The following is a 27,259-nucleotide window of genomic DNA, read 5'->3' on the forward strand; positions in this document are numbered from 1 at the left end:
CTCATTGTTCAGTTCCCACCTATGAGTGAGAACATGCGGTGTTTGGTTTTCTCTTCTTGTGATAGTTTGCTAAGAATGATGGTTTCCAGCTGCATCCATGTCCCTACAAAGGACGCAAACTCATCCTTTTTTATGGCTGCATAGTATTCCATGGTGTATATGTGCCACATTTTCTTAATCCAGTCTGTCACTGATGGACATTTGGGTTGATTCCAAGTCTTTGCTATTGTGAATAGTGCCTCAATAAACATACGTGTGCATGTGTCTTTGTAGTAGCGTAATTTATAATCCTTTGGGTATATACCCAGTAGTGGGATGGCTGGGTCATATGGTACATCTAGTTCTAGATCCTTGAGGAATTGCCATACTGTTTTCCATAATGGTTGAACTAGTTTACAATCCCACCAACAGTGTAAAAGTGTTCCTATTTCTTCACATCCTCTCCAACACCTGTTGTTTCCTGATTTTTTAATGATTGCCATTCTAACTGGTGTGAGGTGGTATCTCATTGTGGTTTTGATTTGCATTTCTCTGATGGCGAGTGATGATGAGCATTTTTTCATGTGTCTGTTGGCTGTATGAATGTCTTCTTTTGAGAAATGTCTGTTCATATCCTTTGCCCACTTTTTGATGGGGTTGTTTGTTTTTTTCTTGTATATTTGTTTGAGTTCTTTGTAGATTCTGGAAATTAGCCCTTTGTCAGATGAGTAGATTGCAAAAATTTTCTCCCATTCTGTAGGTTGCCTGTTCACTCTGATGGTAGTCTCTTTTGCTGTGCAGAAGCTCTTTAGTTTAATGAGATCCCATTTGTCAATTTTGGCTTTTGCTGCCGTTGCTTTTGGTGTTTTAGACATGAAGTCCTTGCCCATGCCTATGTCCTGAATGGTACTACCTAGATTTTCTTCTAGGGTTTTTATGGTATTAGGTCTAACATTTAAGTCTCTAATCCATCTTGAATTAATCTTCGTATAAGGAGTAAGGAAAGAATCCAGTTTCAGCTTTCTACTTATGGCTAGCCAATTTTCCCAGCACCATTTATTAAATAGGGAATCCTTTCCCCATTTCTTGTTTTTGTCAGGTTTGTCAAAGATCAGATGGTTGTAGATGTGTGGCATTATTTCTGAGGGCTCCGTTCTGTTCCATTGGTCTATATCTCTGTTTTGGTACCAGTACCATGCTGTTTTGGTTACTGTAGCCTTGTAGTATAGTTTGAAGTCAGGTAGCGTGACGCCTCCAGCTTTGTCCTTTTGACTTAGGATTGTCTTGGCAATGCGGGCTCTTTTTTGGTTCCATATGAACTTTAAAGCAGTTTTTTCCAATTCAGTGAAGAAACTCATTGGTAGCTTGATGGGGATGGCATTGAATCTATAAATAACCTTGGGCAGTATGGCCATTTTCACGATATTGATTCTTCCTATCCATGAGCATGGTATGTTCTTCCATTTGTTTGTGTCCTCTTTGATTTCACTGAGCAGTGGTTTGTAGTTCTCCTTGAAGAGGTCCTTTACATCCCTTGTAAGTTGGATTCCTAGGTATTTTATTCTCTTTGAAGCAATTGTGAATGGAAGTTCATTCCTGATTTGGCTCTCTGCTTGTCTGTTACTGGTGTATAAGAATGCTTGTGATTTTTGCACATTAATTTTGTATCCTGAGACTTTGCTGAAGTTGCTTATCAGCTTAAGAAGATTTTGGGCTGAGATGATGGGGTTTTCTAAATATACAATCATGTCATCTGCAAACAGGGACAATTTGACTTCTTCTTTTCCTAACTGAATACCCTTGATTTCTTTCTCTTGCCTGATTGCCCTAGCCAGAACTTCCAACACTATGTTGAATAGGAGTGGTGAGAGAGGGCATCCCTGTCTTGTGCCAGTTTTCAAAGGGAATTTTTCCAGTTTTTGCCCATTCAGTATGATATTAGCTGTGGGTTTGTCATAAATAGCTCTTATTATTTTGAGGTACATTCCATCAATACCGAATTTGTTGAGCGTTTTTAGCATGAAGGGCTGTTGAATTTTGTCAAAAGCCTTTTCTGCATCTATTGAGATAATCATGTGGTTCTTGTCTTTGGTTCTGTTGATATGCTGGATTACGTTGATTGATTTGCGAATGTTGAACCAGCCTTGCATCCCAGGGATGAAGCCCACTTGATCATGGTGGATAAGCTTTTTGATGTGCTGCTGAATCCGGTTTGCCAGTATTTTATTGAGGATTTTTGCATCGATGTTCATCAGGGAGATTGGTCTAAAATTCTCTTTTTTTGTTGTGTCTCTGCCAGGCTTTGGTATCAGGATGATGTTGGCCTCATAAAATGAGTTAGGGAGGATTCCCTCTTTTTCTATTGATTGGAATAGTTTCAGAAGGAATGGTACCAGCTCCTCCTTGTACCTCTGGTAGAATTCAGCTGTGAATCCATCTGGTCCTGGGCTTTTTTTTGGTGGGTAGGCTATTAATTGTTGCCTCAATTTCAGAGGCTGCTATTGGTCTATTCAGGGATTCAACTTCTTCCTGGTTTAGTCTTGGAAGAGTGTAAGTGTCCAGGAAATTATCCATTTCTTCTAGATTTTCTAGTTGATTTGCGTAGAGGTGTTTATAGTATTCTCTGATGGTAGTTTGTATTTCTGTGGGGTCGGTGGTGATATCCCCTTTATCATTTTTTATTGCGTCTATTTGATTCCTCTCTCTTTTCTTCTTTATTAATCTTGCTAGCGGTCTGTCAATTTTGTTGATCTTTTCAAAAAACCAACTCCTGGATTCATTGATTTTTTGGAGGGTTTTTTGTGTCTCTATCTCCTTCAGTTCTGCTCTGATCTTAGTTATTTCTTGCCTTCTGCTAGCTTTTGAATGTGTTTGCTCTTGCCTCTCTAGTTCTTTTAATTGTGATGTTAGAGTGTCAATTTTAGATCTTTCCTGCTTTCTCTTGTGGGCACTTAGTGCTATAAATTTCCCTCTACACACTGCTTTAATAAAGATGTTCTTTGAAGCCAATGAGAACAAAGATACAACATACCAGAATCTCTGGGACACATTAAAGATTGAATGCTTTCTATGTAAGATTAGAAACAAGTTAAGGAAGGCCATTCTCACCACTGCTACTCAATATAGTACTAGAGGTTTCAGCCAGTGTCATGAGGCAAGAAACAGAAAGAAAAGGCATTGAGATTAGAAAGGGAGAAATAAAGCTATCTCTAGTTAAAGATGATATGATGATCCATATAGAAAATCACAAGGTAATGACAAAAAACTCCTGAAACTAATAAGTGAATTCAGCAGGGTGGGAAGATACAAGATCAGCATACACACATCAATTACATTTTTAGATACTAATAGTGAACATGAGGAATGCAACATTTAAACTACAATACAATACACAATCCTTTAGAAATGAGATATTTAAGTGAAAGTCTAACAAAACATGTATAGGACATGCATGCTAAAAATTACAAAATACTAAGGAAAGAAATCAAACCTAAATGAATGATGAGGAATATATTGTATGTGGATGAGAAGATTCAATACAGTCAGTTCTCCCCTAATTGGTATATTGGTTTAACACAATTTCTATCAAAAATCCCAGCAAGATTTTCTATAGATATAGACAAGATTATTATAAAATTTATATGGAAACTCAAAAGACCTGGAATAGCCAACACAATTCTTAAGAATAAGAATAAAATGAGAGAAATCAGTACACCCAATTTCAAGAATTATTATGTAGTGACAGTAATGAAGACTTCAATATTGAAGGAGGCATAGATACATAAATCCACGGAATAGAATAGAGAACTCAGAAATAGACTCACACCAATATATCAAATTGATTTTTGACAAAGGTGCAAAAGCAACTCAATGGAAGATATTCTTTCCAACAAATGGCTCTAGAGCAAGACATATGAACAAAAAATATGAACAAAAAATGACATGTGAACAAAAAAATAACAAAAATATGAACAAAAAATGACACATGAACAAAAAATATTGCCAAGAAATGAACTACAACCTAAACCTCACACATTATACAAAAATTAACTCAAAATGGATCATAGGAATTAGGTAAAACATACATTTATAAAAACTTTAGAATATAAGATAAGAGAAAACTTTAGGACCTAGGCTTCATGAAGGGTTCTTAGGCATGACAACAAAACCACAATCCGTAAAGAAAAAAATGAATAAATTAACAGCTTCTCCTCTGTGAAAGACCACGTGAAGAAGATGAAAAACTAGGCTATGGACTGAGAGAACCTGTTTGCAAACAACATATCTGACAAAGGACTGATATGAAGAATATATAGTGAATTCTCAAAACTCAAAATCAGAAAAAATAAACAGTGCCATTAGAAAATGGGTAAAAGGTCTGCTTGCTTTGGCAGCACATATACTAAAATTGGAACGATACGGACAAGATTAGCATGGCCCCTGCACCAGAAAATGGGTAAAAAGGACAGAGTCATTTCACCAAAGAAAATATATAATTAACAAATAAGCACATGGAAATATGTTCAACATAATTAGACGTTGGAAAAATGCAAATTTAAATCACAAAAAGATATTACTGCACATCTATTAGAATGGATAAAGAAAAAAATGACAGGTGATGCTAGTGAGGAGGCAGAGAAACTGAATCTCTCATACATTGCTGGTGGGAATGTAAAATCTAACAGCCACTCTGGAAAACAGTTTGTCAGTTTCTTATAAAACTATATATTGCAATTACCATATGACCCAGTAATTGCAATCTTAGGCTTTTCATTTCCAGAGAAGTGAAAACTTATAGTTGCACAGAAACTTGCATATGATTGTTCACATAGCTTTATTTGTAGTAGCCCAAAACTGAAAACAACCAAAATGTCCCTCAATAGGTGAGTGTGTAAACAAACAGTGGTATATCCTTACCATTAAATACTATTCAACAATAAAAAGGTATACATTTATGATACATGTAACAACTGGGATTTGTCTCAAGAACATTATGGTGAGTGAAAAAAAGCTAATCTCAAAAGGTTACATATTGTATGACTTCATTTACATAGCTTTCTCAAAATGATAAAGTTACAGAGCTGGAAAACAGATTAGTGGTGTCCAGGGATTAGGAATGATAAAGGGATGGAGTATTGGGTGTGACTAATAAGAGGTAGCAATAGCAATCCTTGTGGTGATGGTATAGTTCTATATTTTGATTGTAGTAGCAGCTCCACTTAATATATACACAAAATAAAATGACATAGAATTAAATATATTTTGCCAATATCAAACTCCTGAGTTTGATATTGTACTACAGTTTACTAATTTGCAACCATTGGGGGAAATTGAATGAAGGGTACATGGGCTTCTGTACTATTTTTCCACCATTTGTAAATCTAGAATTATTTAAAAATAAAAAATAAAAAAATGTACGGAGAAAACTAGATGGACCACCCGTATACCTACCACTGAGTTTTACCCAATCATAAAAATTTGCCATATTTAAACGTCTCATTTTTAAATTAACATGCAATAAAATTGACTTTTTGGTGTATAGTTGTGTGAATGTTAACATATGTACAGGTTTGTGTTAACACAATTAGAATTTGTGTGAACCACAATTAGAATCAAATACACTTTTGTCACCCCTCAAATTTCCTTTGTGCTATCCTTTTGTAGTCACACCTTCACCCCACACCTAACCCCTGGCACACACTGCTACGTTCTTTGTCTCTATTTTTTGTCTTTCTAGAATGCCATATTAATGGAATCCTACACTATGCAGTCTACTGAGACTGACATCTTTTACTTAGCATAAGAATTTGAGAGTTATCCAAGTTGTCGTGCTTACCAGTAGTTCGTTGATGTTATTGCTGAGTAGCAATCTATTGTGTGGATGTAGCTCAGAGTGTTTATCTGTTTATTTGAGCGGTTGAAGGATACTTAGGCTGTTTTTACTTTTTTGCAGATTATGAATAGAGTTGCTCCAAACATTTATGTATAAATTTTTATAGTTTTTCTATTGAGATACAATTCACACACCATAAAATTTACTCCTTTAAAATGCACAATTTAGTGGGTTTGAGTATATTTATAAGGTTGTGCAGCCATCACTAACTACTATATAATTGCAGAACATTTCAACAACCCCCGAAAAACCCATACCCATTAGCAGTCACTTCTTTCTCCCTACCGCCAGTCCAAGACAACCACTAATGTACTTTTTGTCTCTTTAGATTTGCCTGTTTCAGATATTTCATATAAATAGAGTCATATAATGTGCAGCCTTTTGTGCCTGGCTTCATTCACTTAGCATATGTTTTCAAGGCTCATCCACGTTGTAGTATGTATCAGTAGTTTATTCCTTTTTATGGCTAAGTAATATTTCATTGTATGGATATACCATAATTTGTTTATCTGTTAATCAGTTGGTGGACAGTTGTTTCTACTTTTTGGCTATTATGCATAATGCTGCTATGAACATTTAAGTACAAGTTTTTATGTGGACAGATGTTTGTGTTTCTCTTGATTATGCAGAATTAAATGTAGAATTGCTGAGTTATGTTGTAACTCTGTGTTTAATTTTTTAAGAAATTGCCAAAACATTTTCCAAAGTGGCTGTGTTAATTTATATTGTCACCAGTAATGAGGGTTCAATTTCTGCACATCCCCATCAATGCTTGTTATTGTCTGTATTTTTTTTAAAAAATTAGTCATCCTGGTAGCTGTGAAATAATGTCTGACTATGGTTTTGATTTGCATTATCCTGATGGTTAATGGAATTGAGCATATTCTCATGTGCATAATGGCCACCTGTATATCATCTTTAGAGAAATATCTATTCAAATCCTTTGCCCATTTTCAAAATGGGTTGTTTGTCATTTTATTGTTGAGTTGCAAGAGCTCTTTTATATTCTGGAGAGAAGTCCTTTATTAAATATATAATTTGCCAATATTTTCTTCTATTACATATGTTGTCTTCTTCATTTATTCATGGTATCCTTTGATACTCAAAAGCTTTAAATTTTGATAAAATCCAATTCATATTTTCTTTAGTTGTTTGTGCTTTAGGTATTATATCTAAATATACCATTGCCTAATCCAAGGTCAGTTACAAAGATTTATACCCCTGTTTTCTTCTAAGAGTTTTAGTTTTTAGTTCTTACCTTTAGGCCTTTGACTAATTTTGAGTTAATTTGTTCATATGGTTGTTGTGGCATTTATAACTTTCTTTCTCCACTACATACTCCATATTTGCTAGGGATTTTTGTTTTTATTTTGATTGTCTGTTTGGGTTTTTTGTTTGTTTGTTTATTTACCCTGTAGCATCATCCCAATTTTTATTTCAAGAAAAACTGAGCCTTTGATAGTTTGCCGTTATTGGATTGCTCTAACTTTCAAGTGATGGAAATATCATTCCCTTTGGAATTAAAAACCATAACCATACCAATTCCAAAGTTGCAGGGAGTGAAGCAACTTTTTGTGAGTGGGTCATTAGGCATAATAATGATTGATACCATCTCTATTTCCATTCTTTGATAGCCTGGCTGTAAGAGAAATATAGGCAGCTAGTTCAGAGCACAACTATATCTATAGAACAGTACTTCAACTTCACAAGGTGTAGCCTTCCAGTTAAGGCCATAAACTGATTCGGTGTTACGTAGTGCACCATTCAATAAGGCCAGCTGCTTCTGAGAGATGGCATCCATGGTAAGACCTGTGAAACCCATGAATATGAGGCTACTGTCTCTCTTTTTTGGCTGACAAATGAATTATTTAATTAGAACGAATGTTGCAAAGATACTGTGACGATGAATAAGATATTCAGTAAATCCACGGATGGTGGTATGGCAGAAGCCTTGTGGACAGCCACTGTGAGCATGTATAAAAAATAGTTGTCTATTCCATTGAGGGCAAACATCTGCCTCCCAAATGACAGTTGTAATTATACTGTTACCAGGTAGGCATATGGTTATACTGGGTTATGGTTCCAAATTAGCAGCTCAGCAGTGGTCTCTGCTAGAGGCAGACTGGGCACTCAGCAGTGGCTGTAGCCAGACTAGTTTTTTGATAAGAGGAACCTCATGTTATTTAGCTATATGTATCTTCCACCCTTATCATCATGGACATTTTATCCGTCAGCCATATTAACCAAGCTCTGATGTAGCTGGGCAAGGACATCTACAGATAAAATGTCTACTTTCTCAAAAAATTTTAGGACATGCGAAGTCCTGATTTTAAATATCAGCTCTATTTGAAAAGGAAACGCTGCTGTGCATGTTCAACTTTATGTCCTGGCAGATCAAATAAAACCCATATACGATGGGAAGCTTGGGTTCCAGGGTCATTCTGTTTCCCATGGTCAGGCATTAAATTCTTGCCTAGAACACACAAGAAAATCAAGAGCTACTTTACAATATAAGAGGCTTTTCTTCAAAACCTTTGAGGGATGGGGAGGGGGTTACACAAATGATTCTCCTATTAGGACTTGCCACCATCTCTATATAACAACCTGAGCTGCTATAGATATTTTTGAGCACCACTGGATCTGTTGGATAACATGAACCCTACAGGTTCGATCAGTATTATGTCCATTGGGATGGTATGATGATCAACGTGCTAGATTAAGCTAGAGATCCAGAAAGCTTGTGAACTGCTGAAATAAGACACTAATCATGTACTGATGTCAGAGGGTATACTTAGGATATATACTAAGGGTAAAGAGATGAAAGCTACTTGTTTTCTGTTTTATGGTTATTGGGATAGAGAAAATGTCCGATTGGTAACTGCACATGAGGTTCTAAGAGCTGTGTTTATTTGGTGAGGTAAACATATCCTTTATGTTGGATCAGGACATCCTAATGGTATAGCTGCTATTAAGGGTTGGTTTGTTCAACGATTAAAGTCCTACGTGATCTGAGTTCAGTGAACCACTTATCAATAGGACTGATAGGAGGACGATAGCTAGGATGACTTCATATGAAATTGTTTGGACTACTGCTCATAGTGCTATACACACACACACACACACATATATGGTACCTACAACTTTACATATATATTTTTATATATAGCTGTATTCAGCCATTCTTGCATTTCTATAAAGAAATACCCAAGACTGGATAATTTATAAATAAAAGAGGTTTAATTAGCTCATGGTTTTGTAGACTGTACAGGAAGCATAGCTCCAATGTTAGTTTCTGGGGAGGCCTCAGGAAGCTTATCGTCATGGCAAAAGGCAAAGTGGGAGCAGGCACTTCACATGGCAAAAGCCAGAGCAAGAGTGAGAGAACAAGAGAGCGAGAGAATAAGAGAGCGAGTGTGCGAGAGAGAACATGCATGCATGAGTGCGTTGGAGGGGAGGTGTCACACACTTTTAAATGATCAAATCTCTGGAGAACTTACTATCAGGAAGACAGCACCAAGTCATGGGGGATCCACCCCCATGATCCAAATACCTCCCACCAGGTCCAGCATTGGGGATTACAATTCAACATGAGACTGGGCAGAGACAAAATTCCAAACTATATCAACATCTATGTGTCATATATAGATATCAGGACACTAACTTTCTGTTAGATATCTAAGTTTCAAATATCTTTCTCAGTCTATTATTTATTTTTTAATGTTTAAATGCTGTCTTTTGCCTTTAGAAGCTGTAAATTTTTATGAAATCAATTTATCAATATTTTCATATAAGATCTCTGCTTTCTGTGTCTTAAATTCTTTTCTACCATAAAGATTTAAAGGAACCCTTTTTTGCTTCATTATAATAATTTTAAAGTTTTGTTCTTTATTCAGGTCTTTAAAACATCTGGAGATTATTTTTATGTATAGTGTAAGGGGAGTATCTAATTTGTTTATTTTAATATGAAAGTTAATTGACTTAATACTATCTATTGAATACTCTATGAGTTCCTTACTTTATACAGTTCAACAAATACCCAAACCCATTGTGTGTTAGATATTGTTCTAGGCACATAAATGCAATATTAAAAATATAGACAAAAGTAGTCCTATTGGTAATGTGACTTATATATACCATTAAAACTGTTAGACTATTTCTACCCTGTTGAAGCTTATATTATACCTTGAGGAAATATGTAATTAATAAGTATATTATACAGTATGTTGGAGATGATAAATGTTATGGAAAAATAAAGAGAGTAAAAAATTTTGAACTGCTAGGTTGAGAGGGAAGGTTGTAACTTTAAATCAGGTAGTCTAGGTTGGCCTTGTTGAGAAGTTAACCTTTGGGTGAAGACTTGAAAGAAGTGAGGGAGTTGACATATGAATATTCGGGGGATAATAAAAGTTAATACTTATACATACTATATGCCAGAGTCTGTTCTAAGCACTATGCATATATTTGTTCATTTAATCCTCATAACAACTGAGAATGCTACTGTTATTATCATCACCTTCGTGTGACAGACGGGTGAAGTGAAGCACAGAGGGTTAAGTACCTCACCCAAGGTCCCTAGCTAATAATTAGTAGAATCAGAATTTGAACCTAGGCAGCCTGGCTCTAGAGTCCATGCTTTCAGCATTACCTTATGATATAGCAAGTTCCTGTTTATGCTGATATCTGTTTTAATTAATCTTTTTCTGTCCTATAGGCCAACACCACACTATCTTCATTACTATAGCTTTATAACAAATTTTTGTGGGGCAGATATTGGCTTCTGATTTCTCTTTTCTACAATGATCTTGGCTACTCTTAGAGTTTTATATTCTTCCACAAAAATTTTGAAGTAATATTTTGAGTTTCACAAAAATTCTTGTTGGGGCTTTTATTGGAATTTCTTCATATGTATAGATTACTTTGGGGAGGACTGTTATCTGACATCATTGCATCTTGTTATCCATGAGTCTGGTCTGACTTCACATTTATTAACAGCTTCTGTTATGTTCTTCGATAGTTTTATGATTTTCTCAATAAAGGCCCTATGCATAAACAATCTTGTAATATGTTCCAACCTCACTTCCTGTTTGCTTACTCTGTCCCACACTGGATCCTACTCTTTGTGCTTCTGATTGGTAACATAAACTAACAATTTTTTGGTATTTTGTGTATGTGTGTGTGCGTGTGTACGTGAGAGAGAGAGAGATGGAAGAGAGATTTCTCAACCCTGCTCTTTAAGCTGAGTTTGATTAACCCAGACTGCAGTATATCAAGAAAGATCTAAGCCTTTCTTCATGATTTTTGCAAGATGCTTAGTCTTGTGCTATCTCTTTTCCTCAATGAGGCATCAAGCCCCTCAGGGGCAGTGATGGATGTTTCCTTCACTGTCTTGCCTGTGGTACAGGGCACATGGTAAGGGCACATGGTAAGTAATCAAAAGGTCTTATTGCTACATTTCCAACATGGAGTTGCTATTCTTTTTCTTAAATCAGTTCGCTCCATTGAGCCCTCAACCGTGACTTTCCCTTGACCTTCAAAGTTGACTTCCATATTTAAAGATGTACTTTTCCCCTGGACTCACATCTGAGACCTTCTCTTTTGCCAGTGGCCTGTTTCCTCTGAAGAAGTGAGAAAGAAGGTCTTGGTAAGTAGCTGAGAGTTCTTTGAGAAGAAATATCTTTGTGAGATAATCTAGTCCAATTTTTGCAAAAGTTTTTTTATCCCTGCAGAACATTAGTGCATGTTCTGGGGCAACCAAAATGTTCTGAGCTTTAAAAAATAAGTGGAAGCCCTGTATACCAAGTTGTTTTCTTTTTGAGACACATTTTATAGTTTATATTAAGGGCCCTGACAAATTTTACGATAAGCAAAACTCTCTTTGTTTAGTACATCACTTTTCAAACATTTTTGCCCACAGAATTTTTTTTTCCTGTTTTTAAGGAACACCTTTTAATGCCCACATATCTCAAACAAGGAAATATTGATCCTGCCTCTCCCTCTGCTCTCTGGTATATAAAAAGCAAACAAAGTCATTTATCCTAGGCTGTCTCATAAAGACATTTTTCAGCTTCCACAGTAGCATTGCAAAGCCTGTATTATGAGGAAATTTCCTCTAAAATACATTTCAAATGGTTCGTGTTTAAGTTTTATTATCCCATCCATTGTTGTATCTTCACCAGAAATAAAATGATTTTGAGTTCTGATGCAAAATTAATTGCTACATATTTACTGAATGCTTATGATGTGCAGGAAAGAAGTTTTAAGACATTAACCTTGTTGGAATTTCCATATTTTCCTGTCCTTATTCCTTGATTTTTCTTTGCCTCTAGACTGAATAATGTTGATTTTTCATGACATTGCCACAAGGTAAGGTAAGGTAACAACACATGCAGGAAAACAGGGCAGACACATGCATTCCCCTGAGGTACTTGTATGGTAACCGAGAAATCAGCAGCAAGTTGTTGGGGGGACTTAACTAGGTAAGTTGCACATTTGAGGCTGTCCACTCAACTAACAGACAGCTCCAGGCTTTGCTGAGTCAACACCTTTCACAGAAGAAAGACAATCATATTTTTTATCCCACTTGACTGCAGCTTACAATAAAACACATGCAGAGAAAGTGCTTAAATACAAAAGATCAACAGCACTATATAAAAGGAAGTGTTAATTATACTAGGAATCAGATATAAAATAATTACTGAGCATGGTATTAGCTCTGAGCTTCCTGGAAACCAAGCAAAAATAGAACCATGATAGTTCAAGGCTGCTACATATTGATGCATGTAGCCTCAATTATGAAGATGGTAGCATCTCCCTACCCCATTCAACCTCTCACCTTTCTCTTTTGTTTTATAGTTCGGCCTGATCTAATTAGTTCAATTTGGATGCTTTCTTGAGATTTTTGTAATGTATTTTATATAAAGCAGTCAGTTAGTGACAAATAAGCAGTTTGAGGAGAAATCTGTTAATATTTGTTTTGTAGCCATCAGATTTACTACACATAGAAAGGTCTTTGGGTTGGGTTTGAACTTCCAAACTGTCAAAGGTAAATGCCACACTAACCTTTCATTAACCAAATTCTTACAATAGGCTAAAAGGTTTGGGGTGTCGTTTTTACTTCTGTCTTCCATAATATTCTAGAATTATTTTCCCTTTTTTGTTCCTATCCTACTTCCTCTTAGTCTACTTTGTTGACTTCATAAAAAAAAAAAAAAGACCAAAAAAAGCAGTTGTTGGACACTTGAGCTAAACTGCCTTAAAGAATCTGCAGATTTTATTTATTTATTTTTTTCCACTCAAGAGGGTAAAAAGAAGAGAGCTACAATTTCTAAGAAGCCTGGATTGGCTGTCTGAGTCTGGCCCCCAGGCAGATTAGGCCAAGGTTTTGGCCAAGTGAAATTGCCAGTTTTCTAAAAGAAAGGGCTAGCACATTGCTCATTAGAGCATTCGGATTTTGTCTGCGCAATCTTTTTGCTACCCTGCAATTTCCTGTTGGTTATAAATGAAACCTTTTTAGCTGTTAATGCAGCCTGTGAATTTTTTTAAAAGCATGTAATTAATCATAGGAGGTTGGGGGGATTCACTAAGCCTGAGTTACATGGGTGAAGCTGGACAAGGCACTAGGACCTAGAAGGCATCTATCCACCCTGGCAGGAATTTCTTGCTTGGAGCTCAGACAACAAAGGCATAGAGAGATTGGTTTTCTTTCTCTCAGCATCTCCACCCAACCAGCAGAAAACCGGTGAGTGGGGCTTTTAAGTGATTTTCAAGCAGAATGTAACAGATGTCAAACGGGAAAAGCACAAGGCAAAGCCTGCTCTCTCTGTCTCCTCTTCTCCTTTTTTGCCTTATTCTATCCGATTTTTTCCCTAAGCTTCTACCTGGGATTTTCCTTTGGAAAAGTGAGTTTGACGTTCCTTTGTTTTCACTGTGATGTTAATTTAGAATAATACTACCTCTGATCCTAAAGCAAAGCAAAGCCTTACTGGCATGCCTGGGGAAATGTTTGCTACTTGCCTTGAGGAGGTGGGGTCTCTTACCACTGCAGGTTGTCTTACAGAGACAATGATGAGCTCAGCATAGGTCATGGTGACATTGGAAAAAAGGGGGAATTCAGCCTGGCAAACCCATTAGGCATCAGTCTTTCTTATTTCCTGTCCTCCTGGTCTCTTGCAAATATATTGATGTGGCAGTGTGTAGCAGCTGAGCCCTGCTTGCTTTGTGAGTCCTTTTATCTCCATCTGTGAGATGCATGTTAATAGTTTGGCTCTTAGGATGTCACTACATTTGCTAGCATTTGGGGCTTCAGTTGTTTTGGGTTTCATGTTTTGATTGTTTGGGGTTCTTGGTGGGGGAGGAGGTTCAACAGAAGGGAGAAAAGCAAAACCTGACAAATGACCATCTTTTCCTCAGCTAATGCACCTGGGCAATATACGAGTTTGGGGTGAATTGCCTGCTGTGAGGGTAAAATGTCACTTCAATTAGGGTAGAAACCCAGAACAATGAAAGGTGTGCTTCCTTCTAAAGGTCCCATATGCTGTTCGGAGACTCATTTGTGAATCTTTCAACAATTAAATTATTCCATTAAGAGGTGTTGCTGCATCGGTGGGGAGGGGGTGGAGCAACTGGGGAAAAAAAATAAAAAAGGATTTTGTGAACAAATGGTACCGGGGGAAGACAGAGCTAATAACTTGTTAAATAACTTATTTTTCTAATCCCTTTTCCCCCTAGCTTGTTTCTTATGAATGTCGGATAGCTGCACCAGCTTGGTGGGGAAAGGGTTTGATGAATAGCACAAAGACACTGGCTGTTCCCTGGAGGCTATCCCTTTAAAGGAGAATCTTAGTTTATTCTGGGGGGATGGGATGCACACATTAGAGTAGGAAAGAGGGCTTGGAATAAAATGAAAACACTCCCCCTTCATAGTCATTGTACTGAGATGCAAAGACTGCTTCCTAAGCTGGAGATGCTAACCTTGGCTAGCTCCTTCTGTTCTCTTCAAGGGGAATTTTGTCAGGCTATGGATTCATTTACAACTGTTAGTCATGTGGGCATGTGTGAGGAAACAGATGCCAGTTTTAATGTATTTAGCCCGAAGTTACAATTTGATAGGAGCCACTGTCAGTAAGTCTCAGGATTTTCAGCTATTTCAAAATCTCCCCCTTTCCTCTGTCTGGAACAGTGCCAAGAGTGCCTCCCTCTCTATCTCTTGCTCCCAACCCCCACAACCACCAGCACCCCCGCCCAGCCCCTCCTTCTTCTCTATTAAGATCAATATTCCTGCAGGTCAGGGGCAAGCAGCAGATGGGTCACAGGCTTTTTTCAACCAGTTCTTTTCACAAGCAGCAGATTGCAGATTTGGATCTGGCTAATATTTGAAATCCCTTCTTTTTTCCCTCTCCCCTTCCCTTTTTGTTTTTGCCTCTCTTCACCCCCATCCCTTTCTCCAACGCTCAGGTCTCTGAGGTTCCACCAAAATATGGAACTTGATTTTGGACACTTTGACGAAAGAGATAAGACATCCAGGAACATGCGAGGCTCCCGGATGAATGGGTTGCCTAGCCCCACTCACAGCGCCCACTGTAGCTTCTACCGAACCAGAACCTTGCAGGCACTGAGTAATGAGAAGAAAGCCAAGAAGGTACGTTTCTACCGCAATGGGGACCGCTACTTCAAGGGGATTGTGTACGCTGTGTCCTCTGACCGTTTTCGCAGCTTTGACGCCTTGCTGGCTGACCTGACACGATCTCTGTCTGACAACATCAACCTGCCTCAGGGAGTGCGTTACATTTACACCATTGATGGATCCAGGAAGATCGGAAGCATGGATGAACTGGAGGAAGGTAATTTAAATAGTGGGTGGTGGCCCTTGGTGGGAGGTGGTATCATTGATTATGGTTACATTCTTGGGTTGCTTTGAAAAAAATTAGGCAATGTATTTTTCAAAACACCGGGTTGATGGATGCTCAAATTTCTAATGCTATAGACATCAACAGAACCATTAGTAATCACCCTTCAGTCTCTGCTGAGGTTGAAGTGTGAGTGGCGGTGATCATGCATTGTGCTTATCTGCCAGGGTATAAAAAGGAAAATCTTAATTGTAGCATTTACTCTAGATTTTGTTCATAATTAACTCTGAGTAGCACTATTGAGGCAGAACATGAAATCATTACGGGTATAACAAGGAAGGACATTTGGTTGGGTTAACAGAGAAAATATTATGCCCAAATTTTCTTTGAACTGCTGAGAAATTATTTGTGAATTGCAACTCATTGGAAATAAGCACCTTAAGAGCAGAATTTCCTGGACATATTCACGGAGGATTATTCTTTTAGGTAAGTGGTTACTGCTCAGCTGTTGCTTCTAAAAAGCCTACTTTAGGGTGTGTCCCTAAGGCTGAGGTCGTTGGGAGAAATACCAAAGAAAGCTGTAGGTATGTGTGGTATTTTAATAAAGACCATTCCTGTTAGAATAGGAATTGACTCACTATACCTAAATCCCCTTATAACTTTTCTAGATTTTTGTATGGCAACTAAATTTTCTACGTAGATTGCCAAAAATCCCAACAACCTGTGTACCCACCTCAAAATAGGGAAAATCCCACCTCTTACTGGAACTTACCCAGCCATAGAGTCTTCTTCATGGTCATTTAGAAAATAGATCTTGGGTCACATTTTTTAACATTCTATATTATCAAATCAGTTATACTGAGGATGCTTCCCTATTTTTAAATTGGTGGATATAACACATGTGATCAATTTGACCTAATACAGTGCTTTAAAGAACAGCCTGAAGGATTGGTGATAATTAATGTGTTCTTCCTCAAGCTCCTTCCCCATTATCCAGCCCACTCTCCTCACTCCTTTCTTTCCCTGAGCAAAGGTGAGTTTAAAGCAGGTAGATCTCTAGAGTAACCAAATTATGAAATAACTATCAAGGAAGGAGAAATAGCACCTTAAAGGATTTGATATGGGAAAAACCTGCCTCTGCTTCACTGCTTCTAAGTTTCTTATGTTCCCAGACAAAGGAGAATGAGGGTTTCCTTTGTACAAGACCCCACTTCTCTCAAATAGCTGCTGTTGCCCAAGTAGTCAGGCAAAGTGACTGGGACCAGTTACTTATAAGAGACAGCGTCCATATGGTTGCTGCATCTCAGTCTCAGGGTTCAAGTTCGAGTTTCTTTCTTTCTCTCTCTCTCTCTCTTTCTTTCTTTCTTTCTTTGACAGAGTTTTGCTCTTGTTGCCCAGGTTAGAGTGCAATGGCATGATCTTGGCTCACCACAACCTCTGCCTCCCGGGTTCAAGCGATTCTCCTGCCTCAGCCTCCCGAGAAGCTGAGATTACAGGCATGTGCCACTATGCCCGGCTAATTTTGTATTTTTAGTAGAGATGGGGTTTCTCCATGTTGGTCAGGCTGGCCTCGAACTCCTGACCTCAGGATCCACTCGCCTCGGCCTCCCAAAGTGCTGGGATTACAGGCGTGAGCCACCGTGCCCAGCCGAGATTTTTCTACATAGATGACCTTGAAAAGCAATGTGCAGGAAGCTTAGATTATTTCATCATGTGCTCAACGGACAGGCAGAGGTTAATCCTAGGCCCTTCCTGACCATCAAAGGATTGGCCATCCTAGTGCTTGTCTTAAAATAAAGGAGGGTCACGGCAACCTCGAAGGGTTTGAAGCTAGGTCGAGGGAGCTGTCCAACAGAGTAATTGTTAGGGTGTCTTTTGTCACTGTAAAATCCACATCTCAGTCAAATTTCAGGGATTTCTCCATAAAAACTTTCACAGACAAAGCGCCCTGTATCACCCAATATGTCCTCATGTCCAGGGACTGTGATATTCTAAAGACCACAATAGACATTAGGAAAGAGTACTGAACCAAGTGACATTGTATTCAGACCAAGTATTAGAATATTCTTGTGTCTGATATAAGAGAGGTGATATGCACAAAATTTTCCCCCAAATCCATTTTTTACTATTGATTTTTTTCCCAAGATATGTGTGTGTGTGTGTGTGTATTGGTGTATTACGAGAGGGCTGGTGATAATCTCTGTTCAACATAGGTAGGCAATAAATGTAATTTTGAAAAGACTGCAGCTTTCTATTGCCTTGATTCCCTTTGAGTCATATTAGATTGAACTCCTCTTATCTGTCACTCCCGGGTGCAGTGGTACTTCTTGGCGAATTCCCGGACTATGTGAAGTGTGAATAGGGCTCAGTTGCATTTGTTCACATGTCATCTACAACTACAAGGCACAGTGGACCTCAATACCCTTCCAGTCCTGAGTACTGCCTATTCAGTCAAGAAAATTCAGGGCTATCTCTGGGATAGTGTTAAGAAATGTGATCAATTTTCCCACTGACACAGAGCCAAATGGGAAAGGGCACTGGGATGAGGAGGATGAAGACAATGTGTCTTTTTCTCACCTATTTTATATTTTAGAACTGCCCATCTGGGAATGGAGGACAGAAGTCCTTTGACTTTGTTCCCCTTCACAAGAGGTTGAACGAAAGATCAAAAAGTCATACACATTGCTTTCAGTTAGACTTCCCAGCGTGAAATATCAGGGTATTGAATTCTAGTCTTAGAAACAGCAGATTATAATGAAAAAAAGAAGTCTTTGGACTCCGATTTGATTCAAATCCAGGATCTGTCAGTGCTAGCCTGTAAGACCTTGAGGAAACCATCTAGATTCCCTAAGCCTCAGTTTGTCATCTGTAAAGTGGGAATAATGGCTCTGAGGATTAAACAAGACAGTGGATATAAAGTGTATATTACTCTGCCTGGCACACAGTAGTGCTTAATAAAAGGTAGTTATTATTGTTTGAGTTATCCTAGTTTATAGCTGATTTAGCTACATGATCATAGACTTGTCCTTATCATTAATGTGACTCATGTTAATTATTTTTAAAATAACTCTTTAAAAAAACAAACAACTGTATTAAGGTATAATTTGCATAACATAACATTTACCCATTCAAGCGTACAATGATTTTTAGAAGATTTATCAAGTGGTGCAACCATCATCATAACATAATTTTGGACGATTTTCATTTCCTCAAAAAGAAACACTATTCCAATTAGTTGTCACTGAATATTTTCTTCATTCTCTCCAGCTCTAGACAATGATTAATCTACTTTCTGTCTCCACACTTTTGCCTATTCTGGGCACTTCATATAAATTGAATCAAATACTATGTGGTCTTTTGTGCTTCTTTCACTTAGAACAATGTTTTCAAATTTTATCTATGTTGTCCATGTATTGGCACTTCATTCCTTTTTGTTGAAGAATAATATTTCATTGTATATGTAGACCACCACATTTGTGTATCTCTTGTGAGTAATATTTTTAATTGTAAAATGGGACTAGTAACACCTGCCTTCTCTATCCATCGGGGTGGTTGTAAAGTTAGACTTAAATAATAGATATGGAAACACATTGACAAGGTAAAATTATAGCAACGGGTACTATTATTGTTAGTGATGTAAAAACACTAATAATGGAAATAATAATAATAATGATTATGACAATGATGTTAGTAAGGGATTGTAATCATCAGTGATTCCTAAACCTGGCTGCCTTTCAAAATCTTTCAGAGCTTTAGAAAAATATTACATTCCTGGGCCACACCCAAGATCTGTTGAATCAGAATCCCCAGGGGTAGGGACCCAGTGTTTGTGTTTTTACAAATCTCCTCACATGACTTTTATGAGCACTTAGACTTGGGAGATATTAGACTGGGTGATCTTGATGGTTCCATTCACCTTACTAAAGTGGTAGGAGTTTTGAGACATGCAGAAATCTGTTTTTATTTTTTTCTTTTTACATCTTAAAGGAATAATAGAGCATAGAACTCACTGTGTTTTCAAATGGCCACATTATTACATCTTTAGCCTAAAAATACATGAAAGTTTAAAATGATTGGTTAATAATCACTCTGGCCTTGTGGCACTCCTTTGTCTAGTGTCTCTAGTCTACAGTTTTCTGCTAGATACAGAAAGTATCAAGGGCAGCATTTTGGATCAAAGGTTATTGATGTCAGTTTTCCCACAGTCCTTGGGTACACCGAGGGTCTTAGTGAAGTCATGTAGGATGTGGTCCTCATTAGTTGTATCCCAAGGAGGTCAATGAATAAAATCCACTGGTGAGTTTTCCTTTTGTCATGTCTTTTTTTTTTTTTTTTTAAGAATCTTTCTCTTTCCCTTTATGTCGGGTCCAATTCTTTTCCCATTTTCTTGTATGTAAGTATCCAGATCAACCTTGGGGGTATCATTTATGTCTAGCCAGTTTTTCTGAACTCAAATTGAGACAAATTCAAGAGTTATTACACAGACCATGGGACAGAATATTTACAATTGGAACAGTCTTAGAAAATCTGAGCTGTGTAGTCACACTGGCTATGATCCAGTTCTTTTACCATAGTTCATATGTTTCAATGAGATGAATCCACCTTCTCACTAATTTATTCTCTAACTACTAAAGTGAGTACATTGTCAAACACAAGAATTTTAAGATACCTGGGAGGGATGCATTGCTAATAGATACGATAATATAATCAAATGTCATTTAATATTTTAATATAATACAGTAAAGTGTCATTTAATATATTCCTTCTGGAGTCAGGAAGTCCTGGAGAAGAGGAGAAAACACAGGCAGAAGTGCTTTTGTGCTGAGAAGATACAAATATATATATAATGCTTTTGAAAATGGAGCCTTCTTGAAGAGAAGGGAGGTAGACATTAGATCATCTCGAGCCCACAGCTTGTTTCATTTCTGCCCTTTCAGCTGTGCTTCCATGATTTCACCCCTTACCCCCTTACCCTAAAGCCAGTTTTTAGTTCCAGCCAATTTGCACCCTGCTTGGCTCTGAAGCCAGCTTTCCCTCTAGGCCCCCAACTGGTAGGAAATAGCCCTTGGAAGCTGTGGCAGGATGGGAACCCAGCTGTGTAAAGGTGTGACACACCTCATCCAGCTCCAAGTGCCAGGCAGCAGGATGTGCAGGAGGCACTGAGTTCTGGCAGCAGACATTGAAAATGCTGGCAAAATCAGAACAAGGAAGTCTTAGTCTAGCAAAGAAGCGTATTTGATGTCTTTCTAGCATAGAAGTGGAGAGTCCTTGGAGGTGGGCAGCTATTTTCTTAACATTTAATTATCCTAACAGCTTTGTTTTCTCAAGCCTGTTTGAGATGGAAAAGAGAAGAAGATTCTTTCTTATAGACTCTTGGACCTAGAAGGGACTCAGGTGTCACCTAGTGCATTATCTTTGCTTTAGAGATGGCAAAGCTGAGACTCAGAGAGATTAAGTGATTTCCCTGAGGTCACACAGCTTTTAAGTGCCTAGTTGAGATTTGAATCCAGGTCTGTGTGACTCCTGAGTCATCACTCTTGACAATGATAAATATCCTGCCCTCAGTGGGCCTCTGCTGTGGCAGCAGTGGCTTTGCTGGGTGTTAGCATAAATCTCCTATATTTGGCATTTGCCACAACTGGAAGCCTCCTCCCGACCAGCAGGAAATCTTATCCTTGAATCACAGGTCCCCAGCAGTGCTCATGTCGTATTGTACTCACAGTTCAGTTCCTAGATGGTTGTCCTTGATACCTTCTCTTGTTTATTCTCTTCAGTTTCTATTCCTCTTTTTAGTCTCTTTCTCTCAGGAATTTCTTCCTTTTTTTCCTCTTTGCTCTTTCCTTCTTGTTCTCTCCTCTATTCCGTAAGATTAGGGGCTTAGTAATAATAGAAATTTATCAAGTACTTACTATGCTCCAGGTTCTGGGATCAGCATTTTTATTTTTATTTTATTTTATTTTGAGACGGAGTCTCACTGTCTCTGTCACCCAGGGTAGAGTGCAGTGGTATGATCTTGGCTCACTGCAACCTCTGCCTCCCAGGTTCAAGCGATTCTCCTGCCTCAGCCTCCCCAGTATCTGGGATTACAGGCATGTGCCACCACGCCCAGCTAATTTTTGTGTTTTTAGTAGAAATGGGGTTTCACCATGTTGCCAAGGCTGGTCTTGAACTTCTGATCTCAAGCGATCCACCTACCTCAGCCTCCCAAAGTGCCAGGATGACAGGCAGGTGCTGCCGCGCCTGGCCATGGGTTGAGCACTTTTTATCCATCATCTGATTTGTGCCCCACAACAACCCCACAAGGTAGGTGTTCTTATTATCACCCTTGCTTTGCAAAGAAGAAACTGAAGCGAAGGGAGGTTAGAGTGCACAACTAGGAAGTGTTGGGGACCCCATTCTGACTGACATCACATCAGCTGCGCTTTTTCCATTACTCCATATTCAGCCCAACGAGAGAGTGGAGTGACTAAAATGTACCACTGGAAGGTGCTCAACATAGATTTGGCTGAGGGCTGGGCCCTCTGGAAAGTTCTTGGGTGCTATGTGATACTTTAACTGTCAGTCATCATGTTCATTTTCATCTGGAGATGGTTAATCATACTCATACTTCAGAGGCTTAAGAGGTTTAAGAGATGGGAGCAAAAAAGTCCAAAGTCCTAATAGGGCTACACAGCTGACTCTCCAGAGGAGACTGGATGAGTGAAATCATAAATATATAGCTTCACATTTCCACACCACCAGTTGTCTGACAGTTTTAAAGTACATGACAAGTTATGGAAAACATCTGACTCGAAGGCAGTGACCTTCTGCAAGGTGGCAATGAATCTGGTGAACTGCTAAGTCAAGAGACCATTTCTAGGGTTATGGGGGTTATTGGCTGTGAATATATGGAGACACTAAAAAGGCCCCTTCCTTCATCCTTTTAAGTCAAAAATTAAAGACCCCAGCCTGTAATCACTTGAGTTCAGTTGAATTAACCAGCAAGGGAGTCAGAGAAATCAGAGCTTCTCTTGGCTGGGGTGTTGACCATCTCATCCTGGGTGTCCATGTATGCACCAAGTGAGTAAGGGTGCCTATCCTCACTTAAAATCATCCCTTTGTCCCCTTGTCAAGATAGAACTCTGGGACTAAGGGCAGCTTTGGAAGCCACTTTGCTTATGTTGGATGCCAATTACCTTCTCCCTCCACACACACACACACACACACACACAAATGTCCTCAAAGGTACCCTAGAGATTTTGACTGAAACTTCTCTTAGCATTACTGAGAAATTTATTCATTAACATGTCTTAAAGGATTTGGTGCTATGGCAAAGCAATAAATATTTGCAAAGGGAGTGAATTATCAGCCTGGTGTTTCTGAATGCAGTTCTCCTGCTGAGACCAAAGGAGAGCCATCAGACTATAATTGTGTTTAATGCTTTCTGTGCACTGGCTAGGGTTTATTTATTTAATTAGGGTTATTACCAACAACTTAAGCCTGATTAAATCACACTGTTTCTGCAGCTCAACCTCTCAATGAACTTCTAGATACCTTGAAGCTAATGTGTTTTACTCAATGAATTCAACCTTTTCCAATATTCTCTCCCCAAGGCTGAGCCTATCTCTCTTCCTATTTTCTTCAGCTCATAGTGCCAGGTATCCAATCCCTTCCTCTTGCCTCTGATTCCTGCATTTCTTCGGCTATATTAGTCATTTCCTGTAGCCCAAGGTAAATGTGAAAATTACACTAGATCCTTCCAATCCATAAATCAGGCTGTATAACGTATTCTTACTTCTTTACCTCATTACTTGTGGCAGCCAAGGGTGAGCACTGGTGAAGATGACCCTGAATACACAGATCTTATGTGCATCCTTTGAGAGGATGGAAAGATGAAGGGTGAGTGGTAGAAACAGGAGAGTCTTTTTCAAGCAAGAGCTAGGGTGTTTATATGTACAGGTTGTTATTTAGACAGTTTCTCTACCTAGTGTAGTGTAAGGAGTAGAGGACACACTTATACACACATATAAACATTCAACATATGCACACACATTTCACATTTCAATATTCCATACTTGGCCATATACTCTGTGCAAAGGACAATCTGGTTTCTTATCAAGTATGTATGTATGCCTGATATACAAGGTTACTTGGTTCATTTTAACTTGGCATAAAAATGTTTTAAATTTGAAAGTTTTCCTTGGTTCATAATATAACAAAGGGATGGGACTTTGAGTCCAAAAATAGGACAAGGATTTTAAGAAATAGAGATGTTAAAAATGCTCCAGCAATGCCCCTGAAAGCTAAACATCCTAGAAACTAACATAAATGTTTAAATTCCAAAAAAACCGTATCAAACTTGGAACTCCACTTGTTATATTAAATTTAGACATGCTCTTTGTCCTTAGAACCCTTAGCTTTACAGAGTTCTTCAACTAGGTGTGCCATTATATTGAAGGATGTTTTGAGAATTACTCTTGAATTTGGATGAGCCAAGTTTTTAGCCCAATTAGGAATTGCACGTAAGTTTGGTTAATATCACCATTTATTGAAAAGTTCCAATCCAGTGTTAGTGTGTATTTGTTTAGTTAGAATAATCCATATATCTGCTATTAAACTAATCACCTAATCACTTATTTCTTGCCTTAGGGGAAAGCTATGTCTGTTCCTCAGACAACTTCTTCAAAAAGGTGGAGTACACCAAGAATGTCAATCCCAACTGGTCTGTCAACGTAAAAACATCTGCCAATATGAAAGCCCCCCAGTCCTTGGCTAGCAGCAACAGTGCGCAGGCCAGGGAGAACAAGGACTTTGTGCGCCCCAAGCTGGTTACCATCATCCGCAGTGGGGTGAAGCCTCGGAAGGCTGTGCGTGTGCTTCTGAACAAGAAGACAGCCCACTCTTTTGAGCAAGTTCTCACTGATATCACGGAAGCCATCAAACTGGAGACCGGCGTTGTCAAAAAACTCTACACTCTGGACGGAAAACAGGTAGGTACTTTTTCAAAGTACTTTTCTCATTTTTTTCTAAATTCTTACATGATCATGTTACACCTAAAATATCATTTCTTGTAGATGGACTCTTCCTCCACATCTCATCATCACAACCTGATATTATGTGTTTCATTTGGAGAAAATGTATTTTCAGCAGGCAAAACAATGAATCAGGAATCTGAGGCTCTGAAATTCAATCTGCTTCTGATTTACCTTGCAGAATGGTCACTTAGCCTCACCTTCTTTATCTGCTATGAAAGATGTGTTAGAATCTAGGTTCTATGAATTCTTATGAATATTAATTTAGCTATTATATGATGCATTCTTTATTGTTCAATACACGTGACTGAAATGATATTTTCCCATTCATTACGTTTTAGATACCCTCACATTGGTGCTCAGCATCAATTTTGGTAAAAGGAAGTTGAAGTGACTTTCATATGCTCTGAAAGAAGTCAGATGCGGGGAAAGTACTGAAGCCTCTGGCTCGTTGTCTTTGCCTCACACTAAACCATATTTATTCTCTTTCTCTTTTCCATATGACATAGCTGTCTTAATTTGGTTCCACTGATGGTTTGTGTGAGAAAGGGACTATTTCAGGATCCTAAAATTAGCCCAAGAAAGATGCTGCCATCTGTTCCCCCTCCAAATCAGGTTCTTCATGTCATTGGTTATACTACTAAAGTGCCACCTATATTAATATCTGGGAAAGAATGCAGCCAGGCGTCTCCATCAGACAGATGCACCATTCTCTTGAGCATAGGGAGCTGTAAATATACAACAAAAATGTTCCAAGGGAATTGGAACAGTGGCTGGTTCTGTTGGCTCTAAAGAGAATCCTGGTCTCCCATCAGAAAAGACAAGTGTGGATTAGAATCAGTCCGTATATTCTACCTCTTAAAATGCCTTTGGTGTTTAAACAACTATATAGATTCTAAAAAGGCGGATTCACTATATATCAAAGTTACTGATGAGTGTTCAAATGCAGACCTGTGCCTCCTCCTATAATTTCTGATAATAATGTGTGCTCCAAGATTTTAAGTTTCAGGGGAAATCCACCCATGTACTGTGTACTTCGCAATTTTGAGAAATATGTGGCTTTTGTTTCCCATCATTTTGTGATCTGAGAGCTACCTGGATGCATTGGTTATACCTGACTTGTGTTTGTTGTACCAAAGCAATGGGTTTGTCTGTGATGTTGGGAAAATCTCCAATTCCCAAGCATTTCTCTGAGAGTATCTATCTTCTAAGCACCATGTATGTATGTAATAAACAGGAGCTGTCTAAGTATAGGCCTGATTGCCAAAACCTCATCTCAGGGAAATAGGACATATAAAGTTTGGAATCATTGGATCACAGAGTTGAGAATGACTTTAGAAGCCATGACATTTAATATTCCACGTAAGGCATGGATATCCTCTACAATCACTCTATAAGACTATAAGGCAGCCTATTTCACTGTTCAACAGCTGTGATTTTTAGAGTTTCTTTATATTAGGCATAAAACTGATTCCTTGTGCCTTCAGCCTTGTGAAGTAATATAGAAATATGCAAATCAAAAACATAAGACTGGGATTAAGAAGATTTGGACTCTAGTCTTGATATTGTCACTTAACCACTTAACTGTCCTGAACCTCATGCTCCTCCTCTGTACAAAAGGACTGATCACACCTGCCCTGACCATGCTCACAGGGCTTTTATGAGGATCAAATCAAATAATGGATATGAAAGCACTTTGTAAATTGACACATGGATATATATATATATATATATATATGCATACAATTCATCATTAAATGAGATTTTTGGCAATTTTTGTATATTAATAAATGTTAGTTCTCTTTCTCCCACTTTATTTATTTATTTATTTATTTATTTATTTATTTATTTACTTTTGGAGACAGAGTCTCACTCTGTCACCCAGGCTGGAGTGCAGTGGTGTGAATTCGGCTCACTGCAACCTCTGCCTCCCGGGTTCAAGCAATTTTCCTGCCTCAGCCTCCCAAGTAGCTGGGACTACAGATGCACGCTGCAACACCTGACTAATTTTTTGTATTTTAGTAGAAACGGGGTTTCACTGTGTTGGCCAGGCTGGTCTCGAACTCCCAAGCTAAGGCAATCTGCCCACTTTGGCCTTCCAAAGTGCTATGATTATAGGCATGAGCCACCACGCCTAGCCTCTTCCCCCTACTTTATCTCTATCATTCTTATTATAAATTTCCAACATTTGTGAATATACACCATGCCTTGGCATTCTGATTTTGTTCCAAATAATATATAAAGGGACACCTCCATCTTCTAGGGAAGCAAGCTCCAGTCCAGTGATGCACAGGGTTTTGTCCTTCAGCAGGTCATGCAGAGTGGCAAGCTCTCTCAAACTCCTTTAAGCATCAGTTCCCTTTCTTTGGGGAACACATTACAAAATGCCAGTATATGATATGACATTTATATAGAGAAATAGAGCAGTGCCCAGTGGATCTGAACAATGCCCTTTCAGGCATCTGTACCTCTGTATATATGTTCCCTTTCTTTAAAACATCTTCCTCTGCCCACCCTGACCCATGGAGGTT

The 27,259-nt window shown here is 38.4% G+C and overlaps 1 protein-coding gene and 1 pseudogene across 8 annotated transcripts in view; both read left to right on the forward strand.

The window, feature by feature from the left end:
* Positions 1-4,361: 4,361 nt before the first annotated feature.
* On the forward strand, positions 4,362-4,458 carry LOC111536710 (annotated as a pseudogene).
* An 8,860-nt stretch (positions 4,459-13,318) lies between these two features.
* DCX (doublecortin) overlaps positions 13,319-27,259 on the forward strand; it is a 122,273-nt gene continuing 108,332 nt past the window's right edge. For 3 of the 8 annotated variants that reach the window (XM_023203115.1, XM_023203117.1, XM_031936630.1), the window contains exons 1-3: positions 13,319-13,610; positions 15,326-15,711; positions 24,346-24,686. In XM_023203115.1, the coding sequence (XP_023058883.1) occupies positions 15,348-15,711; positions 24,346-24,686 (705 nt within the window). In that variant the 5' untranslated portion in view covers positions 13,319-13,610; positions 15,326-15,347. Of the gene's footprint in view, positions 13,771-14,599; positions 14,993-15,325; positions 15,712-24,345; positions 24,687-27,259 lie in introns of those variants that run through there. The other 5 variants (XM_031936629.1, XM_023203118.1, XM_031936631.1 and 2 more) reach the window with 3 other exon arrangements.

This window comes from Piliocolobus tephrosceles, chromosome 12, assembly GCF_002776525.5.
Source record: "Piliocolobus tephrosceles isolate RC106 chromosome 12, ASM277652v3, whole genome shotgun sequence".
Taxonomy (NCBI): Eukaryota; Metazoa; Chordata; class Mammalia; order Primates; family Cercopithecidae; genus Piliocolobus; species Piliocolobus tephrosceles.